Source organism: Sabethes cyaneus, chromosome 1, assembly GCF_943734655.1.
Source record: "Sabethes cyaneus chromosome 1, idSabCyanKW18_F2, whole genome shotgun sequence".
NCBI lineage: Eukaryota > Metazoa > Arthropoda > Insecta > Diptera > Culicidae > Sabethes > Sabethes cyaneus.
This window is the reverse complement of record NC_071353.1, coordinates 12,919,712-12,942,025: the sequence shown is the minus strand read 5'-3', so window position 1 is coordinate 12,942,025 and position 22,314 is coordinate 12,919,712. Positions and strand designations below refer to the sequence as shown.

Sequence of the window (22,314 nt, the reverse complement as noted above, 5' to 3'; positions counted from 1 at the left end):
CTACTTGTCAGTTCTTTCCCAATCAGCTCCCTCTTCTGTCAAGTAGCTAATTATGCATTGTAATTATGCTCTATGAAAATACCTATAATGGAAATGAAACAAAGGTCTTTTTACCTTTGTTATACAATATAACAAAGGTTTAGGAATTGGTCGAAAAACACGAAGTCGATCTGAGGCCCGGAGGGCCGTGTCACATATACCAATCGATCAGGTTCGACGAATGAGTAATGTCTGTGTGTGTGTGTGTGTGTGTGTGTATGTGTGTGCGCTTCAATTTTCAATCGCGTATTTCTCGGAGATGGCTGAACCGATTCGTCTGCTATAACTTTTATTTGGAAGGTATTTTTACCTGGTATATCACTATTAAATGGTTTCGTGGTCTGACTTTTAGTTTAAAAGTTATAAGCAAAAATGTGAAAATTACGTGACACGATTTTCTCCGGAACCACATAACCGATTTCATCGATCTTAGTACCAAATAAAAGCTCTTACTATTGCTAAACTTCACGCCAATTTTTATTGAAAACAAACAAGTGGTTTAAAAGTTATGCTTAAAAAACCAGTTTTGACAAGGTACAAATGAACGCCTGTTTCTCAGAGATGGCCAAACCGATTTACACGCTATTAGTTTCGTTTGGCAGGTAATATAGCCGGATAGATCACTATTGAATGGTTTTCTGATTGGACGTTTAATTTGAAAGTTATGAGCAATCAAATACACCACACCAAAATTAACAATAATTTATAATGATTTTAACCAAGATAATTTGCCTAATTTCAATTATTTTAATATCAAACGAGAGGTTTTCACACTACGAATATATATGCAAAATTACATAAGAATTGGTTTTACCGGTCAAAAGATATTAACCCTCGAACACTCGCGCCAACTTTTATAACACGGTTACTTGCGCGCACAATAGCCCAAAACCAAAGAAAACGTGCGCACTAGAGTTTTGACTAGGAAAACTTGGTTTTAAGTTTATCGAACCTTTGGAAGAGTTTCTTGAAATTGAAAGCTCTATCGTCTGGTAGAATTTGAATTTTGATTAATTCCCTTAAAAGTGAAATTAAAAAATTATTTTCCTTCAGTTTCAATATAACACATTGATGTGTTCTGCAAAGTTTTAGAGCATATTATTACAAGAAATTTTGCTGAAGACAGTAACCTTCTATCTCTTCAAAGAAGAGATCTTATTTATTGTATATGAATTTGAAAAATCAGTTTTTCTATTTTAGCTCTTTTTGTAATTGTTGTATGACTTTTTCATGTATTACAAAGTTGTACAAATAATAAAAATACACAACTTTGCTGAACTTAGTATACCTCTATGTTTTCTTGTTTACGAACTGTAGAACTTTGATTATAAAAAATATCCTGATTTTGACCCCGAATTACTCGACTACCAACAGACGGATACATTTTAAACATTTTACATTTGCTGGTAGTTTTGCTGCACACAGACACCTTTTTTCCATATGAAGAAACGTAAGAAAATTCCAGTTGGGGCCAATTGCGGTACACCTCACATGCTACTTGCTTCGTTTCTGTGATGTCGGTTTATGCTAATCTATTTTCCTAACAATTTAAAGTATTAATGCATTGAATATTTCTGACATTTTGCTCATAACAAGTTTACTGAAGAATATACGTTAGTATATACGTAATATACGATTTATAACTTTATAACAATATGGCATTCAAAAACCTACATATGGTGTACAAAATACAGCAACGTGAGTAACCGAAGGTTCATAAAAATTGATGAAATTTATTCAAGAAAACTTTATTGTTGGGAATCAAATAGAATGGCATTACAGGAAATTATGCATAGTTCAAATACCTGTTAACTAGACCTTTACTACGCAATGTATATGTTAAAGAATAATATTTCATCTTACTACTTACTTTTACTTGCACTTACCCTCATTAGTAACAACTTACTCAGCAATTTCATGAGAAAAGAAACTATCAAAATTTATAAGTGCTTCTATTTGGTTCAAATTTTGTAAACTTATTCAATTTCCAAAAATTTCATGTAAACCAAACGTGTCGATTTCTATCTCAAATTGCAAGTAAGACCGTATAACAAAGGTTCCTTTCACCACTAGGTGGATTAAATCAGGTTTTTTACCATATATTCCTCTTCGGTGGAACCCTCATCTTTTCTCAAAGTCACTTGCACAATTGCAATCGGTTTAAATGCAAGAGAAACGCATCCCCTTTTACTTAACCCCTTGTTAGGGCTCCCCCCTTTTGGCAACCTTCCAGTGCTGATTCCCTTATGACAAGGAACGTGTGTGTCAAGATTTCGTTACCCCCCCCTCCCTTTGTTAACTCCCCAGTGCTGATTCTCTTATATCAAGGAATCAAGGGGGTTCAGGCAGGGTCCTGATGAGGTTCAGCAGTGTGCAAATGCATTCAGATGTGGGTAGCAATGTTGCCAATCGAGCGTGAAGTCGGCGTTGCTTTCAACGCTTACACCGCACACGTCAACCGTTGCTGTGTGCAGATATTCTGCTGCCTACACACTCGCGCGCGTACATCCCCACATCGTCTTCCTGCATAGCTTATTCCCGAGTCAAATAACCACTGAGCAATCAACTGCCCGTGAGGCATAGATGGGCATTGGAATACAGGTTTTACATTACTTTTTCTTTTCTTCTTCATCTTCGCCCCCGATTTTACTTACGGACGGGAGTACGAACGCCCGCTAGCCCGCGAGCTCGGGCAGCAACGAAGAACGAGAGCGACGACCGTAGCTGTTAGCTAAACCATCAGGTTAAAAAATGGGCTCACGGGAGAAAAAAAGATTTGGGTCAGGGATGGCTCGATTACTTTGACTCTATTTTGATTCATTTGACTGTACGGTACCAATACTACAGTAGTAAGTTCTACAAATGTTACATAGAGTAGGGCAGGGCATAAGTGCGATGTTTGAAGTTGTCATCAATTTTCGTGAGATATAAAGAAGGACAACAACATAATATATTTTACAGAGATGCAGTAACTCAATGTCTTCACATTCAACTATAAATCACCTGTGGTAATAGTGTTATGCAAAATAAATTCTTCTTTCTTCTGATCCAGTGCCGATTCGCACTTTTACCCCATTAGCGGGGCAAAAGTGCGAAGCTCAAATCCTTGAAATTAGCACAACAGTAGCTAACAAAACTGTATTACAGTCACCCCAGTATTACGAGCCACCCAGTATTATGGGCCAGTATATGCTTTACGTTAGTTTTATACATAGCAAACTAATATTTAACCATCGAGTATGAGTTGAATAGACAGAAGCAACATTCCGCTGCATGCTTGACAGCAATACATTTTGTTCCAATGCGGTAATTTGCCTAATTTTCCAATAGTTGTCAGTTGGCTCCAATCGACCGTCGATGTGTTGTTATTTTTGCGGTTGTTATAAAAAGTCGGTTGTGAATTATAAGCTGAAAGCGGCGTAAATTTTTGTGTCTGGGCGCAAAATGGATGGAAATCGAGGGAATGGGTATGTATTTATTGAATTACGGTGAAACCACCTAGAAAAAATTATTTTCCGCTTTAGTATACGAAGTTAAACAATGGCCCATAATACTGGGAGCAAAATTGACTTTTCCCAGTGTTATGGGTCAAGCATATAGATCAACAGTACTCGCTGTTTTCGACTAAAATTGTAATTTGTTTTCAGTAAAACGAAAAAACGTGCAAGGACAATCAGAAAATCGAAAAAGAAAAGGAAAATACAGAAATCGAATCACTATGATCCTGATATATTGCATCACCCTCTTGATCTAGCAAGACAAACCGAAAAAGATCAGGAAGTTACAAGGGATCACAATCTACCGTACACTACAGTTCCGCGTTGTTTTTGGAAACCACCCGAAACTAGTAAGCGTGGACTAAATACTTTTCCTCTTACTGAACTTACTTACTTTACTTAGTTGGCTTGCCGTCCTAAGACAAAGCCTGATGGACAAAGTTTCTCCAATGCATTCGGTTGTGGGCTAACGCTTTCCAATTCCTCGGACACCGTATACTCTCCGCCAGATCTCGCTTCACTTAGTCTAACCATCTTGCTCGCTGCGCTCCTGGTCATCTTATTCCTACCGGATTTGAGGCAAATGCCATCTTTACAGGATAGTTGTCCGGCATTCTTGCTACTTGCCCTACCTATCGTATCCATTTAGCTTAAGTCGCCTTTTGTATACTTGGTTTGCCATAGAGACTATCACCTTGATGAAGCCCTCTGTGTTTCGAATGAAATTGACAATCCATTGCACTGAGTACTATCCATCATAGATTGAATAAGTTTGATGAGCTTCCTGTAGAAGAAGTTCCAGATACAACCAGATCCCTAAACCGCGACAACTACACACACACACACCTACACACACACGCACACACACACACGCACACACACACACACACACACACACACACACACACACACACACACACACACACACACACACACACACAACACACACACACACACACACGCACACACACACACACACACACACACACACACACACACACACACACACACACACACACACACACACACACACACACACACACACACACACACACACACACATACATACACACACCCGAAGTAATACTTAACGGTAGTTCCGGGGGGTTAAGGTCAGACGCCCGTGAGGTTTTTAGTGGGTTAGAGTCCCACACTGTGCCACGTGATGTAGCAATATATCATTAGTGTGCCTGGCATTGAGCGTTTCCTCACGTAAAAAAAACACACACACGAGCGAGTTTTTCTCGGAAAACTTTCACTGACCCGTAATACTGGGAACATTGACCCATAATTCTGACCAGGTTTAAAAGTGGCCCATAATACTGGGAATGGAATATACTTAGATTTTGTTGTTCTGCAAAGAAAAATGTGACTTTGGAACAAGATTACCTACAGGACATCAAATTATGATATATTTATAACCAATTAGGTTATAAATAAACTGTAAATTATTTAAATCTGTGTTTCTACCAGTAATTTTGTAGCATCATCATGCTTAACTGGCCCATAATACTGGGATGACTGTATCTCCAATCTGCGTTATGTTTTGGTAAGGAATATTCTCAATTTGCAATTTGCGCTGGTGTATTGCAGCCTCCGTTAGATCGAAACTTTTCCAAACGTTTGTTTTTTGTTTCATCAGCGGAAAAACATTGTTTTCCTTCGGCCAACATCTGTAGAGCACACAGTTTTCTGCAGATCTTCCATTTCTAGTATCTGTAATGTAGTGCCTAAAGCTGTATATAATTAGTTATACATTTTGCCTCGTCCATGAATCGCACTTTTGCTCCGTCCGTGAATCGCTCTTTTACCCCGCTAGGCGCTTGACGGGGTTAGATTACATTACGGAAAAGCGAAATATATTTTGTAAATTCTTTTCACCGTATTTTCAAAACAGATATGTGAGTGATCTAAAATTTAAAACGAAAAAACTTATCCAATTTAATTCTACTATGTATATTTTATTCATGTGAGTGATGTTAAACGCTGCCACAAAATTTCAACAAGTAATATCCTCTTGTTGATATCGTATTTGCCGTACAACGGAAAATTACATCAAAATCGCCCTAAAATAACATTTGCACATAACTCAGCAACTATGCTTCGTAAGCAACCAAAGTTTACGTTAGATTCAAGCTGTCAAAGTAGTCACCCATCCATGCCAATGTAGTCAATTTACTCGGAATCTGCACCGATAAATCATTGAATCGCACTTTTACCCGTATCGCACTTTTACCCCTCCTTACTCTATATGCTTTTTCAAACTTAGCTTGGCTGAAACGGTACTGTCAAATAAATTAAAATTGAGTCAAAGCGATCAAGCCTTTCCTGATTTGGGCTCAAATCAGAAAAATGGTACGGGAAAATTAGAGCGCCATCACTCAAATACTAGCTATGTAGCTTTCCGATGGTGGTCTTGAAATTAAAATCGGTTGGGGGATCATGGCGAAAAGGGCGATTTTTTGATAAAATCCAAAATGGCGGCAAAATCAAAGATGGCCCCAAATTTTTTTCGCTTTGTTTATATGCTCTATCTCTCCTCTTTACATAACCGTGTCGTTTGTAGTTTGTTTAATAGCAAATTTTGGAAATAACACAATTATACGAAAATTTTGAACCTTGCTACAAATAACTTGTTGTTTTATTCAGTTAATGTTATTGCACACCTAATTTTACGAATGTTTCTTATAGCATTTTTTCTCACTTTTCCATTGGTGGTCTTAAAATGAAAATCGGTGGGGGGGCTCATGGTGAAAACGGCGATTTTTTTTATAAAATCCAATATGGCGACCAAATCCAAGATGGCCGCCAAAAAATTTGTACTCCATTTGAAAGCCCTGTTCTTCTTTATAGAACCGGGCCATCTGTTAGTTGTTTCATGGCAAATTTATGAAATATCACATGATACAGATCTCAAGGTTTGCTCAAAATTTTTTTTTTTTAACCTGTTAGGCCCCTTAGCAAACGAGGGGTCCACTATTTCGAGGTATCAGAAGCGTAATCCTTATTTTTTAACCATTTTCAACCAATTAAGCGCAAAAGTTCCAACATTTTAACACCTCGTGTCAGCAGTGGCCCCGTTTCAGTCCCTCCTTAAAAACACACTTGTGCTTAGGGGGAAGTCCTGTATGGCCAGACAGTCCTCTATGCCCTGGACACTGGAGATTTCTCAAAAACAAAAAATGATAAAAATATTTGAAAAGAATAGAACAATAGTACTTTGAAGATACTATTGTCCTATTCTTTCCAAACAGTTTCATCATTCCTTGATTCTGAGAAATCGCTAGTGTCCGGTCATACAGGACTTTCCCCTACATGAGATTGTTTAATTTTTGATTTTTTCATTCTGACTGCGATTAGCAAATATATATTTTTTGTGGTCAATATTCAAAAATCTGTATTTTCTCTACATTTATCAGCTCGTAGAAAAGAAGAAGGAAGATTTGTTAGGAAATGACCAAGTTGCCTGTCCATTTTTCTTAATTGTTTTAGCACTGTTTTGAAACTAATCGCGAGTCTGAGAAAACTCCCAAAAACCTATTTTGAGTGATTTTGTATCTATTTCTGTAGGAAATAACATTGATGTGCCCCAGATAAGTGTATTAAGGCTATTCTTGATGAATATGTACGCAAATAATATGCGACGAGCTGTACAATTTGTGACATTATTTTTTTTACAGCCGATACAGTCAGTGTTAATCATTGCAGTTGAATTTAGATGAAATCGTTCTCAAACTAGCAGGTTATACTTTAACCAGCGGGGGGTGCTGTATGCGAGATATCAACTAAATATCTAGCAATCTGTTCTTGTAAATCTACTGTCAATGACGGAAACTATTACCTTGATCAGCAGACCTCGACTTCTTCATTAAACCCAAAATTGGTTTGAGATACAGAATCGTGTCCGGTGAATGTGACAATTTTTTGTGCAGAAGTTGTTAAAGAAAATTGAGCTAAAGCGCCTCATAAATAGCAGGGAGAAATTCCCCGAAATCGGTTTATACAAAACCACTTAAATCGTGTCGAATAAATTATTCAAGCCAATCTTCCTAAAACGGTTCTCTGTCAACATGTGCTGGAAAAGATCAAAGCATCATCCCCCCCATGGGTTTGGAACCCTTCCGAAAAACAAATCCACAGACCACATCTTCATCAATTGAAAATCTACATAATTAGATACAAGGCGACAAATTCTCCGGTGGGAGTTGGATTCGTTGTATGCAACTCTGCCACCCACCGGTGTACCCACACGTACGAAGCCGAACCGGCTGGCACACATTCCAACCTGTGCGAAACATGTCGTCGTAAATATGTTTCTTCCTTGTGTATCGTCGTCGCATGCCGAAATCTTATCCTTCCGTCGAATTCACTTTCCGGCAGGTGGGCGCCGCCGTTGTGTGATGGGTTGGGAAATTGCTTTTCGCTGGTCTCTCGAGGTAGATTCTAGTCAAATCAACCTCGTTGACGTCCCCCTAGACGGGTTCCGAGAAGTATATGCGGCTCCGTTCGACGGGTGGTTTTCAGAGTGAGCTTTCAGTTTCCTATGACGTAGTTCGCATGGAAAAATTAAAATGGTAATCAAGGTGGAAAATCCTATCAACGTTAGCTGGACCATCATTTTTGGCCAAAACCTCTAAACGATGACTTCAGCATCAGCAGGATAACGATAGGGCATTGCCAAATTGAGGATTAGTTGGAGAGACTTGGGAAATTTAATTCCGATGTTCAAAACAGCGTTTACATTTTTATTATTTGCATTTGCAAAATTGCTGAGGGTTCATTTCCTTCTTCAACTTCATATTTCGGGAGAAATTGAACTTACACGCCTTTCTCCTGTAGTTCCTCCGCTATTAGTTCCAACAACCGGGAGCTTTGAATTTATCGGCTCACTTGCTGCGAAATCAAAATCCCTCCAAGCTCCGGTGCCGCTTATTTCGATCCTTTCCCTCCCGTGAAGGGACCGACTGGGGCTATAATATAGCAAAAGCAGAACCAAAATCAAAATCCTGGCTAACCCAATTTGTTGCTTGTTCGAGCTTGCTGCTTTCGGAGGTGGCCCCCGTCGAATCAACAGTCGGATTATTTAACACTAATTGGAAAATCGAATTGTGCCACTTTTCGGCTCGGTTTATTTTCAAGGGTGTGCTGAACCCGTCACTGCTGGAGACGAACCAAGAGGGGGGAAGTTGGTGATGAAGACATTATCTTCATTTTCCGGCTAATTTACGGTTCAACTTTTGAACGGGTACGAAAGTTTGTGTTTGATCTATTTTAATTCGCGTTGAAATGGAAAAGTTACTGGACGTTTTGACCAGTTCCAGGAGAAGTGTCAGAAAGTGTCAAACATTTCCTTACTTTCATCACGTAGATGTTTGTTCCTTTCACAGAAAACAAAACCACACCATTTAAGTCACTGATGGAAAATTCATCACAAAACACTGACACAGATTACCGATTCAGAGGAAAATGTCAGTAAAGAACGAAATGGCATAAGCTGGTAGCAGTGCACGCCGACATGAGCATATCTCAGATTCCACCTGAGCGACGAACAAAATCCGGATGTTTGCCGCTCCGCTGGAAAAGCCGAGCATAAGCTGGCTTACAATTCCATCTCTTGTCGGTGATCATAACTCGCTTGCGACGAAAATGCGTTCCGCATCCTAGCAACGGAATGACGGAGTGCTGCGGAATGACGAACAACAACAAAAAAAAAATGTCAAACTCAGCAGAGAACGAACAAAAAATATATCAACTCTCATCATTGCGAGAGTAGATAGAATTGATAAACGGCAGCAGTCCGATTGCTTATAGATTGTAGATTCCATCTTTGCAGGAAAAAATATGATAGGATGTAATTCGACTAGATCTATGATTCGCACCATTTACCTGCATGTACTTCAACACCCTGTCGACGGTAGGCATTGTACACGGAAATCCATTAACACCCGTCAATACCAGCGGGACAGGAAATTGGAAGCTTCGTCGTCGTCCCGGCTCAGCCGGGCGTTTGTTTCAGATGTCGCATCAATTTCAAATCATACTGCTGTCACGGAAATCCCACCGCTTCTTGCGCTACTCGAAAATCCTTTCCACCGAATTCATTTCCCATCGAAATCTGCCGATCCACTTAGCGATTTGGATGGGCTCAAAGTGTCAGTTTCAATGCTGCGACGTCGTTGGTACTGTCTTGTCGAATGCAAAGTCAAAGTCTGCCCGCTCGTCTCGGGGGACTTGAAACGGATTTCGTCGTCGTCCAAATCCTACTGCAACACGTCTTTGACCACCACCATCCATTGAAATGGATCTCGTCTGGGCATGATATCACAGGCTTAGCAGCATCAACTCAATGCTACTAAATACTAACAATATGGTAGAGCATAGAATGAAATGTGCTGGAATTATAAAGCAATTATGAAGCCAACGCTATTCAACAATATGACTCAATGCTCAATGCTGTTCAATAATATGATGAACAGACTGATATGACGACTGAATGACAGGCTCTGTCTGACTAAGAGACTGGTGCAAATAATGAACTTTGCTCTAAATACGTAGTGCTTATAGCAAACGTAGATTACAATTATCATTGATTTTATTCTTTTCATTTCAAATTATATATTATCATCATTTTTACACGGTTTTACCTTTGTTATACTATATAACAAAGGTTTAGAAATTGGTCGAAAAACACGAAATTGATCCAAGGCCCGGAGGGCCGAGTCACATGTACCAATCGATAGGGTTCGATGAACTGAGCAATGTCTGTGTGTTTGTGTGTATGTATGTGTGTATGTGTGTATGTGTGTTCGGTCCGAATTTTCTATCGCCTGTTACTCGGCGATGGCTGAACCGATTCGACCGCTATTACTTTTGTTTGAAAGGTATTATTGCCTAGTATATCACTATTAAATGGTTTCGTGGTCTGACTTTTCGTTTGAAAGTTATAAGCAAAAATGTGAAAACTACGTGACACGGTTTTCTCCGGAACCGCTCAACCAATTTTAACAATCTTAGTACCCAACGAAAGCTCTTACTATTACTAAACATTTTGTTAAGTTTTATTAAAAACGGTCAAGCAGTTTAAAAGTTAGCCTTGAAAAACTTGTTTTGACAAGGTACAAATGAACGCCTGTTTCTCAGAGATGGCCAAACCGATTTACACGCTATTAGTTTCGTTTGGCAGGTAATATAGCCGGATAGATCACTATTGAATGGTTTTCTGATTGGACGTTTAATTTGAAAGTTATGAGCAATCAAATACACCACACCAAAATTAACAATAATTTATAATGATTTTAACCAAGATAATTTGCCTAATTTCAATTATTTTAATATCAAACGAGAGGTTTTCACACTACGAATATATATGCAAAATTACATAAGAATTGGTTTTACCGGTCAAAAGATATTAACCCTCGAACACTCGCGCCAACTTTTATAACACGGTTACTTGCGCGCACAATAGCCCAAAACCAAAGAAAACGTGCGCACTAGAGTTTTGACTGGGAAAACTTGGTTCTAAGTTTATCGAACCTTTGGAAGAGTTTCTTAAAATTGAAAGCTCTATCGTCTGGTAGAATTGGAATTTTGAATAATCCCCCTAAAAGTGAAATAAAAAAATTATTTTCCTTCAGTTTCAATACAACACATTGATGTGTGCTGCAAACTTTTAGAGCATATTATTACAAGAAATTTTGCTGAAGACAGTAACCTTCTATCTTTTCAGTGAATGTAGAAAAATCTTATTTAATGTATATGAATGTGTAAAGTCAGTTTTTCTATTCTAACTCTTCTTGTAATTGTTGTATGACTTTTTCATGTATTACAAAATTGTACAAATAATAAAAATATATAACTTTGCTGAATTTAGTATACCTCTATGTTTGCTTGTTTAGGAACTGTAGAACTTTAATTGTAAAAAATAACCTGATTTTGACCCCGAATTACTCGATTACCAACAGATGGATACATCTTAAACATTTTACATTTGCTGGAAGGTTTGCTGCATACATACACCATTTTTCCATATGAAGAAACGAGAGAAAATTCCAATTGGGGTCAATTGCGGTACACCTCACATGCTACTTGCTTCGTTTCTGTGATGTCGGTTTATGCTAATCTTGTTTCCTAACAATTTAAAGTATTAATGCATTGAATAATTCTGACATTTTGTTCATAACAAGTTTACTGAAGAATATACGTTAGTATATTCGTAATATACGATTTGTAACATTATAACAATATGGCATTCAAAAACCTACACATGTTGTACAAAATACAACAGCGTGAGTAACCGAAAGTTAATAAAAATTGATGAAATTTATTCAAGAAAACTTTATTGTTGTGAATCAAATAGAATGGCATTACAGGAAATTATGCATAGTTCAAAAACTTATAAACTGGACCTTTACTACGCAATGCATATGTTAAAGAATAATATTTCATCTTACAACTCACTTTTACTTGGACTTACCCTCATTAGTAACAACTTACTCAGCAATTTCATGAGAAAAGGAACTATCAAAATTTATAAGTGCTTCTATTTGGTTCAAATTTCGTAAACTTATTCAATTTCCAAAAATTTCATGTAAGCCAAACGTGTCGATTTCTATCTCAAATAGCAAGTAAGATCGTATAACAAAGGTTCCTTTCACCACTAGGTGGATTAAATCAGGTTTTTACTATTACTTTGGCAGAATCTCCACAATTAAACAGCACTTTTCAGAGTCACCAAATTATCGCTACAGAGTTAATCAGATATTTAAAATCATGCAATTAATTGGAGGAATCTAGTTCGTCTGGCTATGGTTTAGGATGAGGAGCCAATTAAATAAAAAAGCACATTATTACACAACATTATTAAAAAAAAGTTTCAAGTGGCTGCCTTGAGGAACGCCAGATGAAACGGGTGAAATTTCTGATCTGTTCAAAATTCTACCTGTTAAATAGAAACGAATCCAGAATCAGTAAACTATTGCTTTTGGGCCCAACTAGATTCTTAAGAATTTCAACATCTTCACTCGCTTCCAAAATTGCTACTTTCAGTGTTTTTTTACTTCTTGTTAGCACAAATCCATCGCACAATGATTTCCCAGGTGTTACCTTCCACTGCATTGGAGTTCAGTCCGGACCTGTTGGGTGACCAGCATAATAGCTTGATTTGCTGGGTGTTGAACCAGGATTTCACAACCAAACTGGTGTAAATACCACCACTATTTGGCTGGAAGACGAATTTCTTGCATTGGTATATTGCTTTAATGGAACCAAGCAGATATTCTTACGAAATGGTAGATTCTTTGTAGCCTTGATCTTCAATAATGAAATGGTAAAATTGGATGCGAATTTCACGATGGATCGTTTGACGCTTGCTGATAACTTTGATTTTTTAACTTTCTTTTGAACATAGTTTTCTGGATCCAAAACACAAGCGATTGATACTCTATCGTTTATTAAAATACAGTTTACTGTTGATAGCATTCATCCCTATAATTAAACTGAACCTTGGCATGGTGTAAGGCTTTTTAACTCATCAATAAATGGTCAGCGGTTACGTTTACTTCTGATTGTGGGTATATGTCAAAATACCTTTGTGATTTCAAGTGGGACTCGGGGTAAAAATTTATCAAATGTGATTGTTCCGTTGTTCAAAAAGTGCTTTTATTCCCTGTTTATCAAAACTGTCACAAATATCTTCGAAAAATGTCGGATTGATTGGGTCGACCGGGGGCTTAGGGTTAGTAAGGGGATGTATGCAGGATACCAGGCCCGGTTTGGATGCCGAAGGAGCATTCTGCAATGATAGAGATGCTACGGTAGCAGATGGGAAAATTAATTCAATTCTTATGTTATATTACATTTGGTTTGGCGTCGGATCCCCGTTTGGTTTCGAGGGTTGGAAGGGGAATGCGACTCGATGGTTTAAAGCTTTTGTCGACTATCGCGAACGCCCAGGTCGTGCAAGGCTCAATTTGCTTTGTAGATCTATCTTGAAACAGTGCATAAATACCAGAGGAATGAAAGATGAAATTTGTTCGATGGGTCGAACTTTGGTAAGTTGATAACCACTGATGGTCCAAGATTTGTCTTCCTATTGGTTCATTTGTGGTTGGTTGTGTTGAAAAATTAGGATATCTTTTTTTTTTTGGAAAGCGTCGAAGTGTCTAGTTGTACGCTCAGTTGGTTTCGAGGTACGATGCTGGTCTAACAAGCCAGTCCTCGTATGTTCGAATCTCGGCTAGGCGGTGCTGCTAGATAGAGTTAGTAGGATTGTTGCACTAGCCCCGTAGCTGTCCTGTACTTTAATAGCCGGCTGTGAAGGCTGTCGATAAAGAAGGATCAAGTTTTTGAAAAGACGTTCAAGCCCAAGGCTTTGCTTTGATTTGCTTTTTTTGGAAACGTCTGGAGCGAAGAATGATAAAATTGCATGAACTGGAAAATTTTCGATATATATATATGCTAAAAATAATATATTGCTGTCATTTCGGGCGAATGTTTTATTGCTGTAAACTTCAGTCTAGTCGATTTACGTCTTGACCGCTTACAGATTAAGGAATGAGTATGTACGAAAAACCCACCCGGCGGTGGTAAATAACTAAGCTAGCCAGAGCGATGTCCGGCAACAGCCTGCTCGTTTCTATCGCGCTGACCGAGTAGATAGCAGTTTATCTTTTCGGCGGCAGAAACAAGGAGCAATCACACAAAAAACAATATCGTCGTCGCCCAGCTAGCATTTTCATATATACAAAAAAGGTAAAATTCAGCATTACGCACATATACATGCTAAATAAATCGTATTTCATGCGCAAAATTGGCATATCCGTACTATTTTGGAGGCGATATACGTGATTACGAATAATTTTGTGCGTTACGACTATATAAGTATTTATATACGATAATATCCGATTAAGCGCGAGTCGCTCCGTACTACTCTACGCTCTTTGTGCTGAAAATCGTATGTATGTCAGTTATTACTATTATATACGACAGAAAATCAACTTGATCCCACTTTATCCAGCTTTAGTTACGACTTCGAGTTTGTTGGGAGATATTTACGATAGTTTTCGAGCATTGATATACGAGTTGGTGCTAGCTGGGCGAGGCGAGCATGTGGTGCGTGTGTGGAATGATAGAATTGGGTGAATAAGAACAAAATTAGTTACTAGAGTTCGGAATATAAGGTTGCGGCAGTAGTTTAGAGCAATGGAACATTCGGCCAGGCCGGCAACACAAAGGGCGTGGATTGGAGTCCCATCTGTCATAGGACAACTCAATATATTGTTGTCCTATGTATTGAAAATTTCCCAGTTCATCCAATTTTATCATTCTTCGCACCAGACACTTCCTCACTTTTCAAAAAAAGAGTTTACAGCTTGACCGCGGACAGAGTCAGATATAAGTACAAAAAGAAAAAACAGGAAAAATGAGTAAAAAAATTTCTAGAGACAGTACAAGTTTTTTGTTCGAAATTCACATTATCAAAACAAATGCAAACTTGTTTCAGACTTCTTTTAGTAAAACAAAACCTTGGACTTAAACATCTTTCTAAGACTTGACACTTCTTTATCGAGAGACTGGACTCTATCTAGCAGCACCGCCTAACCGCGATTCAAACATACGACGACTGGCTTGTTAGACCAGCATTTCTTTTAGACTTCTTTTAGCATGTTTTAGGCTTGTTTTAGACTTCTTTTAGACCGCTTTCAGACTTCTGTTAGACTTATTTTAGAATTCTCTAAGACATTATTTATGACTCTTTTGGACTTTTAGACTTCTTTTAAATTTGTTTAGACTGACCTATTTTGGACTTATTTTAGGATTTTTAACTTACTTCTAGACCTCCTAATCTGCTGCTTTAACCTGCTTTTAGAATTCTTATGGATTTCTTTTAGACTTCATTTAGAACTCTTTCAAATTTCTACCAGACTGTTTTAAAATTATTTTTAGTTTTCTTTTAGACTTTTAGATCCCTATAAGACTTCTATAGAACTAGTTTAGAGTTTAGATTTTTTAAACTATTCTTAGACTTTGTTTAGGCTCTTTTAGACTGCATTTAGAACTCTTTTTGTCATATTTTAAATTCCTTGCAGACTTCCTTATGGCTAGTTTTATAGTTTTTTAGACCCCCTTAGAATTCTTTCAGCTTTGTTTTAAAGTTTCTTAACTTTTCTTTCGGGATATCTTTTACACTGCTTTCAAACTTTTTTTAAAACTTCTTTTTTTAAAACTTATTTTAAACTTGTTTTTAGACTTCTTTTAGACTTCTTTTAAGCCTCTTTCAGACTTATTTTGGCATTCTGTAGGACTTTATTTAGAATTGTTTTGGACTTTTATACTGTTTTAGATTTCTTTTAGACTAGCTTATATATGACTTATTTTAGGATATTTTTAACTTGCTTCTAGACTTCTAGAATTCTTATGGACTTCTTTTAGACTTAATTTGGAACTCTTAGATTCCTACCAGATTTCTGTAAGACTATTTTTAGAGTTCTTTTAGATTTTGACTATTCTTAGACTTTTTTTAGGTTTTTTTCTGACTTCTTTTGGACTACACTTAGAATTCTTTTTGGTTTCTTCCAGACTTCCTTATGACAAGTTTTACAACTTTTTTACAGTTCTTTTAGAATTCTTTCAGACTTATTTGAGAGATTCTCAAGACTTCTTTTGGGATATCTTTTGAGCTTCTTTCAAACTTTTTTAGACTTATTTTACTCTTCTAGATTAATTTTAAACTTGTTTAAGGCTTAAAACGTCTTTTAGGTTTCTTATAAGCTTCTTTTAGACTTCTCTTAGGCCTCTTTCAGAACTTTTTCAGTCTTATTTTAGAATTCTCTATGACTTTATTTAGGACTGTTGTTGACTTTTAGACTTCTTTTAGATTTTTTTTTAAATTGACTTATTTTGAAGGATTTTTTAACCTACTACTAGATTTTTGGAATTCTTAGACTATTTTTAGAGTTCTTTTAGATTTCTTTCAGACTGTTTAGACTACATTTAGACTTCTTTAAAGCTTTTTCCGCATTCTTTTAGATTTCATTTAGAACTCTTTTTGCCTTCTTTTAGATTCCGTCCACACCTCCTTAAGGCAAGTTTTAGAGTTTTTTATTCTTTCTATTTTAGGCTTCTTTTAGACTTCTTTTAGGCCTCTTTCAGATTTCTTTTAGACTTATTTTTAAATTCTTCAAGACTTTATTTAGAACTGTTTTAGACTTCTTTTAGTTTTTTTAGACTGATTTATTTTGGATGTTTTTTAGCCTGCTTCTATACTTTGAGAGTTCTTTTAGATTTCTTTTATTAGAGTTTTTTAGACTACTCTTAGGCTTCTTTTAGGCTTTTTCAACCTTTTTTGGACCTAATTTAAAACTATTTTTGCCTTCTTTTAGATCCATTCCAGAGCATTTTAGATCCCTTTAAGAATTCTTTCAGGCTTCTTTTAGAGTTTCTTATGACTTATTTTGGGATATCTTTTGTACTGCTTTCAGACCGCTTTCAAACTTCTTTTAGACTTATTTTAAACTTGTTTAAGATTTTTTTTGAGCGTCTTTTAGGCTTTTTTTAGACCTCTTCAGGCATATTTCAGATATCTCTAAGACTTGATTTAGAACAGTTTTAGATTTCTAAGCTTCTTTTTATTTTTTTAAACTTTTTTATTTTGGACTTATTTTAGAATATTTTTAACCTCCTTCTAGACTTTTAGAGTTCTTTTGGACTTTTTTAGATTTCATTTAGAACTCCTTTAGCTTCCTACCAGACTTCCTTAAAACTATTTTAGAGTTCCTTTAGATTTTTTAGACTACTTTTAGTTTTTTCAGACTTCTACATTTAGAACCCTTTTTGCCTTTTTTGAAATTCATTGTAGACTTCCTTATGACTAGTTGTAGAGTTTTTTCGACTTCTTTTAGAATACTTTCAGTTTTGTTTTAAAGTCTGTTAAGACTTCTTTCGGGATATCTTTTATACTTCTTTCAAACTTTTTCTGTACTTCTTCTTATTTTAAACTTCTCTTTAGACTTTTTTAAACATCTTTTAGAATTTTTTTAGGATGCTTTTCAACTCCTTTTAGGCCTCTTTCAAACTTTTTAGACTTATTTTAGAATTCTGTAAGACTTTATTTACAACTGTTTTTGTCTTTTATATTTCTTCTAGATTTTTTTAGACTAACTTATTTATGTCTTATTTTAGGATATTTTTAACCTGCTTGTAGACTTTTAGAATTCTTATGGACTTCTTTTAGACTTTATCAGACCGCTTAGATTCCTACAAGATTTCTGTAAGACTATTTTTAGATTTCTTTTAAATTACTCTTAGACTTCTTTTAGGCCTTTTCAAACGTCTTTTAGACTTCTTTTACGCTTCTTTTAGACTTCTTCTAGGCCTCTCTCAGACTTTATTTAGCACTGTTTAAGATTTTTGGACTTCTTTCAGATTTTTTACACTTAACACTTGTTTTAGGATTTTTTTAACCTGGTTTTAGACTTAGAACTCTTATGGACTTCTTTTGGACCTTGTTTAGAACTCTTAGATTGCAAGATTTAGAGTTCTTTTAGACTTATTTTAGAATTCCTTTAGATTACTACAAGACTTCAGTAAGACTATTTATAGTGTTCTTTTAGATTTTTCTTAGATTTCTTTTAACCTTTTCCAGACTTCTTTTGGACTTAATTAAGAACCCTTTTTGCTTTCTTTTAGATTTCTTCCAGATTTCCTTGTGGCTAGTTTTAGAGCATTTTTAGACTTCTTTTAAAATTCTTTCAGATTTCTTTAAGAGTTTCTTAAAGCTTTTTTTGGACATTCTTTATACTTTTTTCAGATTTCTTCCGCACTTATTTGAAACTTGTTTTGAACTTTTTTAAAAGTTTTTTAGATTTCTTTTAGGCTTTTTAAAGACTTTTTTAAACTTCTTTCAAATCTTCTTTAAGATTTTTTTAGACTTCTTGTGGACTTATTAAAAAATTTAGACTTCTTTAAAACTTCTTGTAACCTTCTTTTAGATTTCCTGCAGATTTATTTTAGATTTGCAGATATTGTAGATTTTTTTAGGTGTTTAGATCTAATGTTTTAAATCACTCCGCTACTGATGTCCCAATTTTGTTGGTTTGTTTATTTGAATATATGGGTCATTCCATGCCAAGTGACCGAGAAAAAGTTCAAACGTGTAATCGACCTTCACGGATTTGAACCAAATTTGCCAGATTGTTCGTTTTCGGTCAAAAAGTAAAAATCCAAAATTTGGTACGGATCGAACATTCCCTCGATTAATGGGAGCGCCACCATTTTTAAGGAAAATACCCGATTTTGTCAAAACCTTTTTTTTTTCTTTTGCTTATATCTCCGGAAATATTAGGTTTAGAAAGACACTATTTTCACATTTTTATAGGAAATCATCCAAGGAATTCGAAAAAGATATTATTTTTGAGCACCAGTCCTGCCAAACATTTCTAAACTCAATTTTAAAACTAAATTTACATTTTTCTCTCAATGAAGACAATTTTATCTCAAAAATTTCAACTTCATCGTGTTCCGCAGATTTTTTTACATAATAATCACTCATCGCCCCGAGGTATTTTTTGCCGATCCCGAGATACAGCATTTTAAAGCAAGCAATTTCCCATTTTTAATGTAAAACTAGGAGCAAAATAACTTTTTTTTAAAGCAGTAATTCTTTACGCAATGTAAAAATACTTTGGCATATCGGCAAAGCATTTATACAGTATATAAAAAGGTTTGCCTTAACAGTGTTGCCAACTTTTCAGTTACCTGCATGATTAGTTACATTAATTAAGGGAATATTAGTCTCCTAGCAACAATAAACGCAATAAACAAAGAAGATAAAAGCTCATGTCTGTTAGCGAGATGGAAAACAGTTTACAAGGCTGTGATCAAACAACTAACGTTTATTTTACGCCTTTTTGAAGTAACATTTCCTCATCTAGTGCTATAAATCAAACGAAAAACTGGAAAGCTGGCAACACTGTTAAGAAAAACTTTGCTAAATATTGTATAAGTTATTTTGCTCTTAGTTTTACATTAAAAATGGGGAATTGCTTGCTTTAAAACGCTGTATCTCGGGATTGGCAAAGAATTCCTCAGGACGATAAGTGATTATTATGTAAAACAAAATCTGCAAAACACGATGAAGTTGAAATTCTTGAGTTAAAATTGTCTTTATTGAGCAAAAATGTAAATTTAATTTTCAAATTGAGCTTAAAAATATTTGGCAGCACTGGTGCTTAAAATTAATATGTTTTTCGAATTCCTTGGGTAATTTCCTTTAAAAATGTGAAAATAGTGTCTTTTTCAACCCAATATTTCCGGAGATATATGCAAAAGAAAATAAAGAGGTTTTGACAAAAAAGGGTATTTTCCTTAAAAATGGAGGTGCTCCCATTAATCGAGGGAATGTCCGATCGATACCAAATTTTCGATTTTTGCTTTCTGACAGAAAACGAACAATCTGGCGAAATTTGAACCGAATTGTTCGTTTCTCGGACTCTTCGTGTGGAATGATCCATATGACAATGTTCATTAACTTTGTGCTCTCAACTTTTCAACTTTCTGGCTTTCCAATAATTCGACCTTTTGACATATTGAATTTTTTTCTACATTTTAAATCAAACTTTTTGATGTATTAGTTTTTGTTTGTTTTATGCACTTGATGCATACTTTACCTACTGCCATACAAACATAATATTAATCCCATATTAAATAAATTTTGAGTGAACGATGCTTGCCCATTTTTTACTGATACCTAAAAGAAAAAGTTTCACCTAATCTGTATATTTCTGCTCTGCAAATACCAACCCTCGTGTAATAATCCTACTTTTAGTAATAAAAAATCTGAAGAGTTATTTACATTTATGAGCCAAAACCCTCTGCCAATAATGCTGGTTGCTGGTGCCGTAAAATCTCGAGAGAGTTGCACTGGCAACTGCGCTTATCACCGAACAAACAGACTTAATATCGCCGAGGAACAACTTTCAACTAACTAATTTTATTTACCTTCTCATTTCTGCCGTTTCACAGATTAGAGCAATCTCGTACGGAATCGCCAGCAGCGGCGAAGGAAGCAAACGGACGGAGCGATAACGACGCATCACAGACGGACAGCCACCCACGGCGGACGCCCGTGTGCTGAATGCTGGTCGGCCGCCAGTGCAGCAGCTAGCACCGTCGGGACAAGATTCATAATTTCCGCATTTCATCAGCATCCTGGAGCGCTTCCGGAGCTATCACCACCGACGATGGATTCCCAGGAACAGCGACATCAACGGAGAAAGCGGTGGCACCCGACGGTAGGGGGTCTATCAGTGTGGTGGGTGCTGCTGCTTATCGGGCTGTGCTTGCTGGTGACAGCAGGAAGCGGGCACGCAGATTCCGATTTCACCCTGCAGTGCAACAAGTGTAAATGCGGCTGGAAGAGCGGTAAAAAGAGTGCTGACTGTACTAACCAGAATCTGGAACTGGTACCGACCGATATGAGCTCGGAACTGCAGGTACTAGATCTGTCCCACAACTACATCGGGGAGATTCGGAGCCGAGAGCTGATGCAGGCGCACCTGCAGAACTTACACAAACTGTACATCAAAAACAGCACCATCGAAAGTCTACATCGGGATGCTTTCCGAAATCTGACCATTCTAATCGAGCTGGATCTGTCGATGAACAAACTGAAGCGGCTTGATCCGGGTCTGTTCGACGATCTGAAGAAGATCCGAGCGATAATGTTGAACGACAACCAAATCGAACGAATAGAGAACAATCTGTTCCAAAACTTGAAATTTCTAACGAAAATCGAACTGCAAAGCAATCGTATCTATCGGATAGCTCTGCACAGTTTCACCAACGTACCGGCTTTATCGCAAATCGAACTGGACTTCAATAAACTGCAGAATCTGCGGAAGGAAACGTTCCTAAATCTGGACAAACTGACCAGCCTATCGTTGACGAACAATCCGTGGAATTGCAGCTGCACACTGCGTAATTTTAGCGAATTCGTGATAAGTCGCAGCTTGTACCGGTCACCAACGACGTGCGCCGAACCTTCACATCTGGCCGGTAAGGAATGGAACAATATCCACCTGGACGAATTCGCCTGTCGTCCGCAGATCGTCGAAAATCGCATCATCTATCCGAGTGAAGGAGAGAACGCTACCTTCACCTGCAAGGTGACCGGTCTTCCGCTGCCGAAAGTAGACTGGCTGTTCCACAAGCGGCCGTTCCCTAAGAATGACAAACGACTAAGTGTCACGTACGCCGTGCGCACTTCCGGCCGAGATAATAGTGAGATTCTGGTTTCGGAACTTACCATTGTCGGGTTGAAAGCATCGGACCGCGGTTCGTATGTGTGCAAGGCGACCAACAACGGCGGAACCGACGAGAGTGAGCAATTTTTCGACCTGAAAAAGGAACCAGCCAAGCTGACACCGAACCGAACGAACGACATTCTGTGGATCGTTCTGTTCGTGGTGCTGGCGATACTCGTTATCCTGATACTGACCATAATCGTGCTGTGCTGCGTTTGTCGCAAAGCGCGCAAGTTCAAGAAAAATTCTTCACTCAGCGAAAATGGGCTGGTCAATTCCAAGATGGACAAATCATCGGACGGTTCGGTTCTGGATGGTGGATCGGTAATCCTGGAGATGCGAAAGAGCCTACTGACGGAGGTCAATCCAGTGGAGAAGCCACCCAGACGGGCGGACATCGAGGCGAACGATAAGGTGGACTACGACGAAGGGCACGAGGTGAAAAAGACTCTGCTGGAGGAGACTGGTTTTGGTGAGTA

At 37.2% G+C, this 22,314-nt stretch overlaps 1 protein-coding gene across 7 annotated transcripts in view; it reads left to right on the top strand.

Annotated features, from left to right (window-relative positions):
* LOC128745362 (leucine-rich repeat-containing protein 24) overlaps positions 1 to 22,314 on the top strand; it is a 476,411-nt gene that overhangs the window by 443,508 nt on the left and 10,589 nt on the right. For all 7 annotated transcript variants that reach the window (XM_053842419.1, XM_053842420.1, XM_053842418.1 and 4 more), the window contains one exon: positions 20,556 to 22,307. In XM_053842419.1, coding sequence (XP_053698394.1) covers positions 20,774 to 22,307 — 1,534 coding nt within the window. In that variant the 5' untranslated portion in view covers positions 20,556 to 20,773. The remainder of the gene's footprint in view (positions 1 to 20,555; positions 22,308 to 22,314) is intronic.